The sequence below is a fragment of the Monodelphis domestica genome, chromosome 1, assembly GCF_027887165.1.
Source record: "Monodelphis domestica isolate mMonDom1 chromosome 1, mMonDom1.pri, whole genome shotgun sequence".
Taxonomy (NCBI): Eukaryota; Metazoa; Chordata; class Mammalia; order Didelphimorphia; family Didelphidae; genus Monodelphis; species Monodelphis domestica.
Genome location: NC_077227.1, coordinates 321,350,912 through 321,367,427, shown reverse-complemented (window position 1 = coordinate 321,367,427; position 16,516 = coordinate 321,350,912). Strand labels below are relative to the sequence as shown.

The following is a 16,516-nucleotide window of genomic DNA, read 5'->3' as shown; positions in this document are numbered from 1 at the left end:
AAGATCAATTGTTCCCTCTCTTCTGACCCTTCTTCCTTGTCCAGTTGAATAAGTAATTAAAAATCTTTCCTCTTTGCTTTCCCACTAAACTTTTAAGCAATTTTATTTTGCTGTTTCATGTTCTCCTTGATATTTCTCTTCTCTTCCAGTCTATTCTGAATTTCATATTCCAAATCATGGGCTACTTGTTTCTTTCTTCTCTTTATGTTCCTCATGAGGAGTGTATCTTTAGGAAACTATAGAGCTGACATTACAGCAAAATTTGGAGCTAGAGAATGACCTTTTCATGTATTGAATTTCTCAATAGTTGAATAGGGCAATCTAACTGATGCCTATAATGAGCAGGAAATTCAATCGTGGATAAAGAACTTAGGAGCAAAACAAATAAGAGGAATATGGTTTTCGCAACTAGGCAAGCCCATCCTGCCTAAAAATTTATTTTATCACGTGTGCAATGCAATACATGCACAAGGACACTGTGAAACCCAAGCTGTGATCGATTCAATGAGACGATTTTGGACTGCACCAGGAATATCCTCATATGCCATAAGAATTTGTCAAAAATGTAAAATTTGTATGCAATTCAATCAGGGAGTTTATAAGACCAAAGGCTTAGGAGGTCGTCCCTTAGCATATACTCCATTTGAATGCATACAGATAGATTTTATCAATATGCCAAAAGACAAAGGGTTTAAGTATTGCCTTGTCATCATAGACAGACTGACTAGATGGCCAGAAGTTTTTCCTTCTAAAAAGAACAACGCAGCATTTGTGGTCAAAATCCTATTAAAAGAAATCATACCTAGATTTGGGATTCCCTCAAAATTGGACTCAGACCATGGAAGTCACTTTACTCAGTCAATATTAAATGAAATTTATAAAAATCTAGGAATACAAGCAACATACCACACACCATATTATCCCCAAAGTTCAGGGCAAGTGGAAAGATTAAATAAAGACATTAAAACATTGATAGGAAAATTTTGTGCAGAAACACACCAAAAATGGACAAACATTCTGCCATTAGTTCTGTTCCATCTTAGAACACGACCCAGTGGAGATTTGCACATCTCTCCATTTGAGATGCTATATGGACACGCAATTTGGCAAGGAAGGACTTGTAAACCAGCTTACATTGCCATGATAGGTGGTGATTGTCAATTAACAAAATATATACAAGCTTTACAGACAGGAATAGCAGAATTGCATGAAATGGGCTTGATATAACAAACAGTACCCCTGGATTACAATTTGCACAACATCAAACCAGGAGACTTAGTATACTTAAAAAATTTCAATAGAAAATTGGCTACAGACATAAAATGGACTGGACCACATGAAGTATTACTTACTACCCCAACAGCTATAAAAGTTGCAGGGAAAGAAAGACTCATGGTTTCACTGTTCCCACGTTAAACCAGAAAAAGTTCAACATCACTGTAACAGACATCGAAGATAATTAGACAACAGATAGGGCTGAGAAATGGAAACAAAAACTGATTAACATAAAAAGTACACCACAAAAAATAATAATGGAACATAATGTTTGAGACAACTTTCCAGCCCAGAGGAAAAGCAACCCAGAGGAAAAGCAACCCAGAGGAAAGGCATCCCAGAGGAAAAGCATCTCAGAGGAAAAGCAACCCAGAGGAAAAGCATCCCAGAGGAAAAGCATCCCAGAGGAAAAGATTTTAAACCAGCCCAGAGGAAAAGCATCAAGAAAAGATGCTAGAGACAAGAAACAAAGAAGAAAAGCTGAAATGGACAGCTAAGACTTTTAACTTTGTAAATTTGTTTATATAAGAAGAGGACAGATTGAACATGAGACTTATATGTAAGACTGAGTGTGTTGAAATAATAAAAATAAAGTAATTTCACATATTACGGAAATAGCATGCATCACTACATAACATGGAAGAAAGAAGAGATCCATCAGTCAACATGAGAAGTGGAAATCTGAAGAAACTTGATAAGTATTAATTCAACACAACACTATTAGACACAAAACACAAAATCACAAACTGACATATTGAGAGACCTTGTTTATATAAACAAGTGTCTGAAATTGTATTTATGAAAAATGTAAATATGTATTTAGTTAGTTCCATAAGGTCTTAGGCAAATAGAAAGATCAATAGATATTTCTATTTGATTGACATCATGACATGGAACAATGTATATTGTTGTATTATATGTAAATAATTTCTATATATAATGTATTAGTTTTGGTTAACTTAGAGTAAGTAGTATTAGCACTAAGATTCAAATTTCTTGTAATAGTTTTGTTCAATATTTATTGTACTGAATTTATTGTAAAACCCCAAAATTACCCTTGCCCAAATTTTCCTGCTAAGAATTCCTTAGAGTAGATTTAGTAAATTAATAACTATAATATAAATATGTGACCTTGGGAAGGTCACAACAAAAAAAGGGGACGATTGTGGAAAGGAAATTAGACTGACAGTTTGTGGGGGAAAGGGCCAACTGAGAGTGGCAGTTGGGTCTTGTGACTAGCACTTCCTTCCTGCCGGGTGTGGCAGTTGGGTCTTGTGACTGGCACTTCCTTCCTGCGGGAGGGGGGGGGGGGGGGCAGAGACTTGCTTCCGACTGTTGGAGGAGGAAGGAGCTTGTTCAGCCCAGTCTGGTGTGGTGTGCCACCTCTTCTTGGTTCAGCCCGAAGATTCAGGCCCATTCATCACTGAAGGTCAGACCTTGTTGCTTTCTGTGTACTGCTAAGATTCTGAATTAGAACAATGAGAGTAGACGGGAGTGGGACAAACTCTCCGCCAGCCTCTGGGCCTGACCTCAGGTCTGAAGCTGAGAAAAAAACTCCAATCCCAACTAGTTATTAAACTTTATATTATTAAATTCGCAGTCAGATAAGTGGACTATCTTTTCTGGTCATAGAGGGAGCTGAACTTCAGTTTCAGTCATTCAAAGACAAACAGACCTCTTTGGACCCCTGCTGTTTCCTCTCAGCAGGGGGCATCTCTCTCCCTTGCCTCACCAAGCAATATATCCTCTCTCCCCTTAACTACTCATTACCCCATACAAACCTCCCATTATCCCCCATTTTTCCAATCCCATTTCCTTTTTCAATAAATATTACAGGAGAAAGTCTCATAAGTACCAAGTGTGACTTACCTGATGTAGGAGAAACACACCCAAGTTTGTAGCAGAGTCTCACCCCAAGTATGGGAAGATTCAAACTCCATTCAGTCCAGAAGAAAAGAATTTTATTTGAAATAGAAGTGGTTTTTGGTGGTGTAATAGCCTAATAGCAGAAGGAATAGTCTAGGGGCTAATCAGGTAGCCTTAGGGCTGACGGACAAGCCCAGAGGCTAGTAGAGAAGCCTCTTTGGAGCTGAAAGTCGCAGCTCATCTGTAGGGTGGCAGGTTCCTCCAAGGAGTGGAGCTTCCACCAAGGAGTGGCAGCTTCCAAACCCAATGGATCAAGGTTGGCATATTTACTGGGGTCTAGTAGGTTAACATCTCCCTTTCCAATCTCAGGTGGAGGTATGTTTTGAGGTTTGTTGTCATAGAGAATTAGGAGCATGAGCAAGATTGGGGGATTCTTCTGGAATGCCAGAATTGGCAGTACACAGGTTCTGTGTTCCTCCATTGTCCACCTTGTCATCATTTGTCAACATGGGAGAGGTCTTGCTGCCCTTCTAGTGGGAACATGGGGGTGGGAAGGTGGGATGTGGTACATTGGAGGATCTATATAGCTAATTATTTCTAAGAACACAAAACTGATGCCTAATATAGAATGTTGCAGATTTAGTACACAGAGTAGATAACTGAACAATCTTAAATTCACGCTTGACTAATACTGAAACTATAGATTTTGTCATTGAAATTTAATCAGTATTAGCTAGTAAGAAATGCAAGATTTCAGAGTCTGAGGGTCCAGTTCCTATTACTATCCCTTACTGACTAGTGTCAACCCACATCATACTTCTATCTCACCTGTTATTGCTTTTGTAGAGCTTGCCCTACTATTTCTAACTTCTAATAAGCCTCACTCTTAGAAACATCAATTCATGAAATATACTGTTGGACAAGAGTTCCACATTTTGAGGACCAGTTCTAACCCCTGCCCCCTGCCCTGTGACTCCATTCCTAAAGCCATGTTACCAGGTTTGGCTGAATGTCACTCACACAAACATACACACATATACACATATACACACTCTTTCTCTGTCTCTCACCCTCTCTGTCTCCCTTTCTACTTTGGATGCTGGTTGTCCTTGAAATCCTTTCTTCCTTTCTCTTAGGACAATACAGATACAGTTCTTCATATGCAGATTACTCCCCAGACAAAACCTTTGTAATGTACCTCTCTCAACTGAATAAGTATATTACTACCATAGAAAAGTTCTATAGTAACACTTTTTCTTCTCCCTTTGTGGAATAAAACCTTCTCTTTTTATTCCACATCTCAGTCTGTCCTATCCTTTATCTTCTTCTCCCAGTTTTCCCCACTCTCCCACTTATTGAGGGCTATAGCCATATGTTGGCAAAGGACATTTTTTCTTTGTATGCCACACCCCTCTGTCTAGCTACTCAATGTGAGCACTTCCTCCCTCCACTGTCTGGAGTAAAGCAAGGGGAGTGGTGGGGAGGGACCTCACAGGCAGCTTGAAATTGCACTTTGGGCATTCAATCTCAAAAATGTTCATCAAAACAGGACTATAGGAATTAACTCTTGAATGTCTGTTCTACGGAGCTGGTAGGGGAACATTATTGTACCTCCTCTCTCTCCATTCATACAACTTTCTACTCTATTATCTCCTCCCCGAAAAAAGGTTATGATTCACTTACAGGGAAGGCATCAGAAGATTTAGCCCAAAGATAACTAATTGAACTCTTCTGCCTTTCCTTCTTGATTCTTTAAATTCCACTTTAATCTTTAAACCCTTAGGTCCTTTTGGTCCCTTGATGATCTCCTTTTGTTGTTTCTTTTACCCCAAAAATCAACCTTTAAAAAAAAAAAACCAATAACCTATAAATATGATAGTACTGTTTCATAATTTAGCCTTATCAAGTTACTCATACTTCGTGTTTCTATTGTTTGGGTATTTAAAAGTAAAATAAATTATTCAACTTTATTTTTTTGTTTTTGTTTTTTTCCATTTGAATTAGTTTATTTAGTCAATTTAGAACATTATTCCTTGGTTACAATAATCACATTATTTCCCTCCCTCTGCTCCACCCACCCTTCCCACAGCCCATGCCCAATTTCATTGCCTATTACTTGTAACCTTGATCGGAACGTATTTCCATGTTGTTGATGTTTGCACTAGGGTGTTCATTTAGTCTATATCCCCAATGATATCCCTTCAATCCATGTATTCAAGCAGGTGTTTTTCTTCGGTGTTTTTACTCCCAAAGTGTTTCCTCTGAATGTGGACAGTGGTTTTTCTTGCAGATTCCTCCTAATTGTTCAGGATCACTGCATTGCCACTAATGGAGAAGTCCATTACATTCAATTGTACCACACTGTATCAGTCTTTGTGTATAATGTCTTCCTGGTTCTACTCCTCTCACTCTGCATCAATACCTGGAGGTTGTTCCAGTCCCCATGGAACTCCTCCACTTTATTATTCCTTTGAGCACAATAGTATTCCATCACCAACATATACCACAATTTGTTCAGTCATTCCCCAATTGAAGGGCATCCCCTCATTTTCCAATTTTTGGCCACCACAAAGAGTGCAGCTATGAATATTTTTGTACATGTCTTTTTCCTTATTATCTCTTCAGAGTACAAACCCAGCAGTGCTATGGCTGGATCAAAGGGCAGACAGTCTTTTAGCGCCCTTTGGGCATAGTTCCAAATTGCCCTCCAGAACAGTTGGATCAATTCACAATTCCACCAGCAATGCATTAGTGTCCCAACTTTGCCACATCCCCTCCAGCATTCATTACTTTCCTTTGCTGTCATGTTAGCCAATCTGATAGGTGTGAGGTGATACCTCAGTTGTTTTGATTTGCATTTCTCTGATTATAAGAGCTTTGGAACACTTTTTCATGTGCTTTATAATAGTTTTGATTTCTTTAACTGAAAATTGCCTATTCATGTCCCTTGCCCATTTATCAATTGGAGAATGGCTTGATTTTTTGTACAATTGCTTTAGCTTTTTATAAATTTAAGTGACAGAGGTTTTTGTAATGAAGATTGTTCCCCAAGTTGTTGCTTCCCTTCTAATTTTGGATGCATTAGTTTTGTTTGTACAAAAACTTTTTAATTTGATGTAATCAAAATTATTGATTTTACATTTTGTGACTTTTTCGAGCTCTTGCTTGGTTTTAAAGTCTTTCCTTCCCAAAGGTCTGACAAGCATACTATTCTGTGTTCACCTAATTTGCTTAAAGTTTCCTTCTTTATATTCAGGTCATTCACCCATTCTGAGTTTATCTTGGTGTAGGGTGTGAGATGTTGATCCAAACCTAATCTCTCCCACACTTTCTTCCAATTTTCCCAGTAGTTTTTATAACCCAATACTGGGTTTTGGTCCCCAAAACTGGGATCTTTAGACTTATCATAGACTGTCTTGCTGAGGTCATTTACCCCAAGTCTATTCCACTGATTGATCCTCCTTTCTGTCTCTTAGCCAGTACCAATTGTTTTGATGACTGCTGCTTTATAGTATAGTTTGAGATCTGGGACTGCAAGTCCTCCTTCCTTTGCATTTTTTTTTCATGATTTCCTTTGATATCCTTGATCTTTTGTTCTTCCAAATGAATTTTGTTATTTTTTTTCTAATTCAGTAAAAAAGTTTTTTGGGGAGTTCAATGGGTATGGCACTAAATTGGTAAATTAATTGGGTTGGATTGTCATTTTTATTATGTTAGCTCGTCCCACCCATGAGTAATCAATGTTTTTCCAATTGTTTAGATCTAGTTTTAATTGTGTGCAGAGTGTTTTGTAGTTGTATTCATATAGCTCCTGTGTTTGTCTCAGCAGATAGATTCCTAAGTATTTTATATTGTCTAGGGTGATTTTAAGTGGAATTTCTCTTTCTAATTCTTGCTGCTGAAATGGGTTGGACATATATAGAATTGCTGATGACTTATGTGGGTTTATTTTGTATTCTGCAACTTTGCTAAAATTGTTGATTATTTCGACTAGCTTTTTGGTTGGTTCTATAGGATTGTTTAAGTAGATCATCATATCATCCTCAAAGAGTGATAGCTTGGTCTCCTCACTGCCAATTTTCATACCTTCAACTTCTTTTTCTTCTCTAATTGCTACTACTAGTGTTTCTAGTACAATGTTAAATAATATAGGTGATAATGGGCATCCTTGTTTCACTCCTGATCTTATTGGGAAGGCTTCTAGTTTATCCCCATTGCAGATGATGTTTGCTGATGGTTTTAGATATATACTATTTATTATTATTATTTTTTATTATTTTTAGGAAAACTTCTATTCCTATACTTTCTGGTGTTTTCAATAGGAATGAGTGTTGTATTTTATCAAAGGTTTTTTCTGCATCTATTGAGATAATCATGTGATTTTTGTTGGTTTGCTTGTTAATATGGTCAATTATGTGGACGGTTTTCCTAATATTGAACCATCCTTGCATTCCTGGTATGAATCCTACCTGGTCATAGTGAATAACCCTTGTGATCACTTCCTGGAGTCTTTTTGCTAGTATCCTATTTAAGATTTTTGCATCTATATTCATTAAGGAAATTGGTCTATGGTTTTCTTTCTCTGTTTTTGACCTGCCTGGCTTTGGGATAAGTACCATATTTGTGTTGTAAAATGAATTTGGTAGAACTCCTTCTTTGCACATTCTGCCAAATAGTTTGTATGATATTGGGATTAGTTGTCCTTTGAATGTTTTATAGAATTCATTTGTGAATCCATCAGGACCTGGGGATTTTTTCTTAGGGAGTTCTTTGATGGCTTGTTCAATTTCTTTTTCTGATATGGGATTGTTTAGGTAATTTATTTCTTCCTCTGTTAGTCTAGACAATTTATATTTTTGTACATATTCATCCATATCACCTAGATTGCCATATAATTGGGCGTAATAGTTTTTAATGATTGCCTTAATTTCCTCTCCATTAGAGGTGAGGTCTCCCTTTTCATCTTGGATACTGTCAATTTGGTTTTCTTCTTTCCTTTTTTTAATTAGACTGACCAGTACTTTGTCTATTTTATTTGTTTTTTCAAAATACCAGCTTCTATTCTTATTTATTAAATCAATAGTTCTTTGACTTTCAATTTTATTAATTTCTCCTTTGATTTTTAGGATCTCTAATTTAGTCTTCATCTGAGGATTTTTAATTTGTTTACTTTCTAGTTTTTCTTAATTTGCATGCCCAATTCATTGATCTCTGCCCTTCTTAATTTGTTAATATATGAACTCAAGGATATAAATTTCCCCCTGAGTACTGCTTTGGCTGCATCCCATAGGTTTTGAAAGAATGTCTCATCATTGTTATTTTCTTCAATGAAGTTATTGTTTCTACGATTTGTTCTTTAAATAACCTGTTTTGGAGAATCATATTGTTTAATTTCCAATTAATTTTTAATTTACCTCTCCATATACCCTTACTAATTATTATTTTCATTGCATTGTGATCAGAGAAGATTGCATTTATTATTTCTGCTGTTTTGCACTTGTTTGCAATGTTTTTATGCCCTAATACGTGGTCAATTTTTGTGAATGTACCATGTGCTGCTGAAAAGGTGTATTCCTTTTTGTCCCTATTTATTTTTCTCCACATGTCTACTAACTCTAATTTTTCTACGATTTCATTCACTTCTCTTACCTCTTTCTTATTTATTTTTTGGTTTGGTATATCTAGTTCTGATAGAGGAAGGTTCAGGTCTCCCACTAGTATAGTTTTTCTATCGATTTCATCCTTGAGCTCCACTAGTTTCTCCTTTAGAAATCTGGATGCTATAACATTTGGTGCATACGTATTGAGTACAGATATTTCCTCATTGTCTATACTGCCTTTTATCAGGATGTAATTACCTTCCCTATCACTTTTAACTAGATCTATTTTTACTTTAGCTTTGTCAGATATGATTGAGACTCCTGCCTTCTTTTTATCAGTTGATGCCCAATAGATTTGGCTCCATCCTCTTACTTTCACCCTATGCATATCTACCGTCTTCATGTGTGTTTCTTGTAGACAGTATATGGTAGGTTTTGGATTCTAATCCACTCTGCTATTTGCTTGCGTTTTATGGGTGAGTTTATTCCATTCACATTCTGAGTTATGATTACTAGCTCTATATTTCCCAGCTACTCCTGGTCCTGCCTTTTCTGCTTTCACTATTTCCTTTGTTTTTAATCAATCCCCCTATTCCCACCCTTATTTTACTTCCCTTTCTACCCCCCTCCCTTCTTTGCCTTTCAGTCTTTCTAAAACTATCCCCTACCCACTCCCTCCTTTGTACTGCTTCCCTCCCCACCAGTCCATTTGTTACCCTTCTACTCCCCTATAAGTCTCAAATCTATTCTCTGCCCCAATGGATTGGATTGTTCTTCCCTCTTTGGGTCAATTTCAATGAATGTAAGAGTTGAGTATTTCCTATCTCCAACCTCTTTACCAGTGTATTGATGTTCTCCCCTCCTTCTGCCATGAGCTTCTTTGTGACATATAAATTTACCCCCTTTTGTTTCTTTTCCCATTTCTTTTAGTATTAACCTCTTTTTTTTAGCTCTACTGGTATATATAAATATATGCATATATATATATTCATGCATAAATATGTCTATATACCTATTTATGTCTTGTCATTTTATCCTATACAGTTTGTCACTGTTCCCTCTAAGTGTAATTCTTCTAGCTGTCCAGTTGAAAATAACAATTTATAGGGATACATATCATTTTAATTTATTGAGTCTCTTTAAAAAAAAGTTTGTTTTGTTTTGTTTTTCTCTTTTGTTTTCCCTCTTTTTAAATGACCTTTTGATGATTCTCTCGAGTTCTGTGCTTGGGCATCAAATTTTCTGTTCAGTTCTGGTCTTTTCTTTACAAATTCTTGGAATTCTTCTATTTTGTTGAATGACCATACTTTCCCCTGTAAGAATATAGTCAGTTTTGCTGGGTAGTTGATTCTTGGTTGTAGATCAAGTTCCCTTGCTTTCTGGAATATCATATTCCATGCCTTTTGGTCCTTCAGTGTGGATGCAGCCAGATCCTATGTTATCCTCACTGTGGTTCTGTGGTATCTGAATGACTTCTTCTTGGCAGCTTGAAATATCTTTTCTTTGGTTTGATAGTTCTTGAATTTGGCTATAACATTACTGGGTGTTGTCAGTTGGGGATTAAGTACAGGAGGTGATCTGTGGATTCTTTCAATCTCCACTTTTCCCTCTTGTTCTAGAATATAGGGACAGTTTTCTTGGATAATTTCCTGTAGTGTTATGTCCAGGCTTTTTCTTTTGTCATGGTCTTCTGGTAGACCAATGGTTCTAAATTGTCTCTCCTCGAACACTTTTCTAAATCCTCTGTCATGTGAATAATATGCTTCAAATTTTCCTCAATTTTTTCATTCTTTTGGTTTTGTTTTATAGTGTCCTGCTGCCTTGTGAGGTCACTTAATTCTAGTTGTTGTATTCTGGTTCTTAAAGACTGGATTTCACCCCAGGCTTTTTGGTCATCCTTCTCATTTTGGTCTGATTTTCTTTGGAGGTCATCTTTCATTCTCTTTACATCATGCTTCATCTTTCATCTTCTTTGCCTCATCTTTCTTCTCCTTTGCCTCATTTTCCAGCTGGTTGATTTTGGCTTTCAAGACACTATTTTCTGTTTCCAGATGACTTATCTTAGTTTTTAAATTCTTTTCCCAATTGTCTTCGGCCTCTCTTAATTGTGTTTTGAATTGCATTTTGAGTTCTTCCAAAGCCTGTATCCAATTCACTGGGATTTCTGTTTTATTACTTGCCTCCTCCTGTGTATTGTTTCTTCTTGGTTCGTTGCCTGTGCAGAAGCTGTCAATTGTAATTTCTTTCTTCTTTTTCTGTTGTTTGCTCATATTTACCCCTTCTTTGCTCCCTGTATTTGTCTGTGCTCTTGCTCCTCTCATTTTTTTGGTTTTGGGGGGCTTTCTGTCAGTCTCCCCTCTTGGAGTTTTGTCAGATCTCTCAGTGCAGTCTCTGGGGGAGGATTGTTGGAGTTTGAGCTTCCCTGTCCTCTGAAAGCTTTTGATTGGATTAAAGTCCAGCAGTCAGTGAGGGAGGGGTGTTGGAACTTGGGATTCCCTGAGCTCTAAAGACTTTTGATGGGATTAAGTTCAGCTGGGTTGGGCTGGATGTGCTCTGAGGCCAAAACCTCCTGGAAGGCTGGAGCAATATGGAGGGTGTCAGCTGTCCTGTCCAGGCTGTGAGCTCTTCGCTCCCTCTCCAGCTGTTTCCCCGCCACCTGTGTTCGACGCTCTGATCCTGGCACAGCCCTGCCTGCAAGGTACACGCTCCAGACCAGAGCCTTTGCCCACCCAGAGGTTCCTGCTGCCATTGGAGGCTTAGCACTCTAAGTGGAGGGAGAGGGGTCCTGGGACCTTCCCTCTGCCTTCCCCCTAAGCCCAAGTGTTCTGAGATTCTGGCTTTTGGGGGTATACCTTTTGAATTAAATCCAACAGGAGTGTTTCCCCAGCTCTTGTGTTGTTGTTTGTCTTGATTTTCAGTCCCCTAGGAGCATTTAGTTTGTGATTGGTAAGGAAGGGTTTTCAGAGGTCTGAACTATTGCTGCTCCTAAGCCACCATTTTGACCCTGCCTCTTTGAAAGTACTTCTCAACTTTATTTTTTTAATGAATGTATCAAAAGCCTCTCTTTTATTGACAATCCATTTTTTTTAATGATGATTAGGCCCAGGTTTCCAAAATATATCATTTTGAGTTACATCCTTTTTTTTGTTTTGAACTTTTAGTCTTCTGCAATTTCCCAAAAATGCAAAATAATTCAATATTATTCAAACTGGTCTTTTCTTCATATTTGAAAGGTTGGTTTTTTTTTTCCTGGCTGTTTGTAAAGTTTGTCATTGAAATTATGAAGTTTAACCACTATAGACCTTGAAATGTGAAGCATAGAAGTTTGAGTTTTTTCTGTTGGTAGTCTATTGTTTTGATCAGTTAAGGCTCTACTATCAGTACTCAAGTTCTAGACAGTTTTCTTTTTTTAAATTTAATTTAATTTTTTATTTATTTTATTTAGTCAATTTAGAACATTATTCCTTGGTTACAAGAATCATATTCTTTCCCTTTCTCCCTTCCCCCCACCCCTTCCTGTAGCCAATTCCACTGGGTTTTACACGTGTCCTTGATCAGAACCTAGTTCCATGTTGTTGATGTTGCACTAGGATGATCATTTAGTCTACATCCCCAATCATATCCCTCTTGATCCATGTAATCAAGCAGTTGTTTTTCTTAGGTGTTTCTGCTCCCACAGTTTTTCCTCTGGAGGTGGATAGTGTTCTTTCTCGTAGTTCTCCAAGTTGTTCAGGATCACTGCACTGCTATTAATGGAGAAGTCCATTACATTCAATTGTACCGCAGTGTATCATCTAGACAGTTTTCTTATGTTCTTTCCTATTCAAGATTTTTAGTAGATAAATTTCTGGGAAATCTATGATATTCAATTTAACTCAGAAAATCCTGTCTTCAAGATAAGTTGTTTTATATGATTGATCACATAGTTTGATGAGTATATGATTGGGGATTTTGACTTTAAATGATCACTCTATTGCAAATATTAATAATATGGGAATAAACTTTTAATAATGATACATGTATAACCCAGTGGAATTGCTCATTGGCTCCAGGAGGGGGGAGGAAAGAGGGGAAGGAAAGAACATCAATCATGTAACTATGTTCTACATAAATAAATTTATTAAAAAATAAAAAATAAACTATCTTCAATTCAGAAAAAAATATGTTGTTTTGACCTGCATGAAATTCATATATTCTTTTAATATTGCTGTCTTTTGGTGCACTTCTGTAAAATTGTTTTCCTTTTCAGGACTTTTATATCTGCTATTTTCTCTGTCACAGATTCTAATTCTTTGAAAAGATCCTATATCATCTATTTAATTTTTCCTACTCTATAGTTTGTGTCTTTTTAATTCTTCACTGAGAATTCTTACTTCTGACCTAAATTAATTCCTTAACATCTAGTACTTACAAAGTTTTAATCTCATAAGGAAATGGAAAATAAAGAAGGAACATGGCAGTCCATGAGTCAGAAAACAATTCAGAAATAAACTGGAAGTGAAGAGAAATAACAAAGTCATAAATCAAAGAAAACCTTCTTGAAAAAAAAAAGCTACTTAGGAAGTTGAAGGGGAAGATTTTTGAATCACTTACTTAAGCAAAGAAAGAGGGGTAGTAAAGGGGGCAAAATAAATTTTAAAAACTAAAAAGCATTTGTTAAGTGCTTAACACATATCAGACACACTGCTATGTACTGAGAAAACATATAAAATTGTGTTAGAACACACATAAAAAGCCTTCTGAATGGGTCATAAGACCACTTTGCCCTTTTGAATTTCCCTATCCAGAGAAAGATGTGATAACAATCCCTAAGAAAACTCTTGAATTGTGATATGGAATCAGACAGTCACTTCCCAGACTTCTGGAAAGTGGTCTTGTACTAGTATATAGTTAATAAGAATACTCTAATTTTCAGATTATGAAAATAAAGTTGTATTAAAAATTTAAAAATAATAATAATCTCTGCCCAAGGAGCTTATATTATTTATGGAAGAAACAACACATAATATACATAAATGTATACAAAAATAAGGTACAAGGTAATTTACCCCTTGGCACAAAAGTCCATCTTTTTTTAAGCCTTCAACTAAAATCCTAGTGAAAATATGGCCTTAGCTTCTCAAAGACTCTACCAGTAGAATACAAGCTAAAGTACAGCAAACCAAGCTGAAAAGGCAGGGGTAAAAGTGGCTTCAGTGATGGACAGTATATCTACTATCTGAGAAACAAACTAGTTGCTTGTTTCATTACCAGGTTCACTACAGAATGATGAATTTCTGAATTTCTTGACCACAACTCTTAATGGATATCTACTAAATTATTTATAGATAGATAGATATAGTATATGTATGTGTATGTGTATATATGTACCCACACCTACACATATATGCATGTTATATATGATATACACATATCTATACATATTATAGATATATTAAAAACATACACATATATATTATATATCATTACAACCTGTGGTGATGAAAGAATCATAGATGCTTAGAACTGGATAGGATCTCAAAGCTAATCTAATTCAGTCCCTTCCAGGACAAAAAAAGATATCTTCTGAAACATCCTAACAGTAGAAAAAATGATGTGATTTAGAGTCTGGAGCTCTGAGTTGAAATAGTGATTCTGTCATGTGTGACCTTGGACAAGTTAATCAACCTCTCTGTGGCCTCAGTTTCCTTATGTGCAAAATAAGAACATTGATCTAAATAACCTCTAAGATCTCTTCTACTACCTCTAAATCTATGATCCTATGCCACAAAGTAGGAATTGGCTGTTGAAGAAGAAATGATAGGAACTTTAGAGACAAGTGACCACAATATCATGAAATTTATGATAAAGAAAGAGAGGAAAGGAATATCAGGAATAATCATTAGATTAGTAGTAGTAGTAGTACATTAGTACTCTGAGTTTAAAGAGAGTAAAAGACTAGAAAAAGAATGAGTAAGATCCCACAAAATAATATTTAGTAAGAAAAAACAATTTCAGAGGATTCAATGTTAATATATGATATATAATAGTGAAAAAATTGAACTGTTCAATTCCAATTTTGCCTTGGTTTTCTCTTCCAAACAGAATAATCATTGGATTAGAAAGTATAAAGGTAAGAAAGAGTCTACACCAGATCTATTTAATCATCAGAAGACCAAGACATCTTGATTGAGTCAATGAAAAGTAAATTAGGTATGAATAATTTTTTCAATTTTCAATTTAAATTTCAATCTCAAAATATTCCATTTAAAAACCTTTTTTGATTTGAAAGTATCACTCTTCATTGGATATTTGGCTGACACAGCTCAGGGCCTATGCAATGCAGAAAGCCAATTCATCTTCACAGAATCCAATAGGAGCCCAATCAAGTGGTGGTCAGAGCAAGAGATGAAGGATTACTGAAAAAGAACTGTGCTTGACAGGGAATGGAAGCAGAGAAAAGAATCAAGTTTTCTCTTTACTATTCCTTCTCCACCAATATCCAGTTGATGGCCTTAAAAGTTTGGAAGTTATGGAGTTCCCATTGGCATTAATAGCAGTTCAATAAAACTCATAGCACCATGTGAACTGATCCAACCATTCTGGAGGGCAATTTGGAACTATTCCCAAAGAGCGATAAAAGAATGTCTACCCTTTGATCCAGCCATATCACTGCTGGGTTTGTACCCCAAAGAGATAATAAGGGAAAAGACTTGTACAAGAATATTCATAGCTGCGCTCTTTGTGGTGGCCAAAAATTGGAAAACGAGGGGATGCCCATCAATTGGGGAATGGCTGAACAAATTGTGGTATATGTTGGTGATGGAATATTATTGTGCAAAAAGGAATAATAAAGTGGAGGAATTCCATGGAGACTGGAACGACCTCCAGGAAGTGATGCAGAGCGAGAGGAGCAGAACCAGGAGAACACTGTACACAGAGACAAACACACTGTGGTATAATCGAATGTAATGGACTTCTCCATTAGTGGCGGTGTAATGTCCCTGAACAATCTGCAGGGATCTAGGAGAAAAAACACTATCCATAAGCAGAGGACAAACTGTGGGAGTAGAAACACCGAGGAAAAGCAACTGCCTGAATACAGCGGTTGAGGGGACATGACAGAGAGCCTCTAAACGAACACTCTAATGCAAATATTAACAACATGGCAATGGGTTCGAATCAAGAACACATGTGATACCCAGTGGAATCACGCGTCAGCTACGGGGGATGGGGGGAGGAAAAGAAAATTATCTTTGTCTTTAATGAATAATGCATGGAAATAATCAAATAAAATACTATAAAATTAAAAAAAAAAAACTCAGAGCACCAAGCAGCAAACTGTGGGAACCCAGCCCAACAACTACTGCTATGTGTCCCCATAGGGACCTGGTAGAGTGGCTATGCCACATCTGAAAATGACCTTGACTACATGAATGTCTGTAACAGTTACTTTACATTTGAGGCCCTTTGCCCAAGAACTAAGGTGGCAGGGAGTTGTAAGGATATGGAGATGATTGTTATTGTTATAGCAGTGCCCCCTAGACCACCAACTGAAATTTCTAGCTAGATCTCTGCTTTCTGGCAATCAAGACAAGCACTCTTTATGGTAAGGAGGTTCACTGTTCCCATTACCACTGTGAATCTTAAAATTTCTCAGACTTGTGAATGTTAAAAATTCTCAGACTCTACTTCAGAAGATTTGATTAAGCTAAATCCATTTTAAACAATGAAGGTACTTGATCAGGAATGTGAGAACTCTAACATTACTCCACCCATACTTAAGCATACTTTAG

The 16,516-nt window shown here is 36.7% G+C and overlaps 1 protein-coding gene across 5 annotated transcripts in view; it reads right to left on the bottom strand.

The window, feature by feature from the left end:
* Positions 1-16,516, bottom strand: part of MOK (MOK protein kinase) — a 101,661-nt gene that overhangs the window by 47,610 nt on the left and 37,535 nt on the right. For 2 of the 5 annotated variants that reach the window (XM_056811248.1, XM_056811249.1), the window contains exon 3: positions 4,825-4,981. The exons of the other annotated variants lie outside the window; for them this stretch is intronic. In XM_056811248.1, the coding sequence (XP_056667226.1) occupies positions 4,825-4,835 (11 nt within the window). In that variant the 5' untranslated portion in view covers positions 4,836-4,981. The remainder of the gene's footprint in view (positions 1-4,824; positions 4,982-16,516) is intronic. 5 annotated transcript variants of the gene reach the window in all.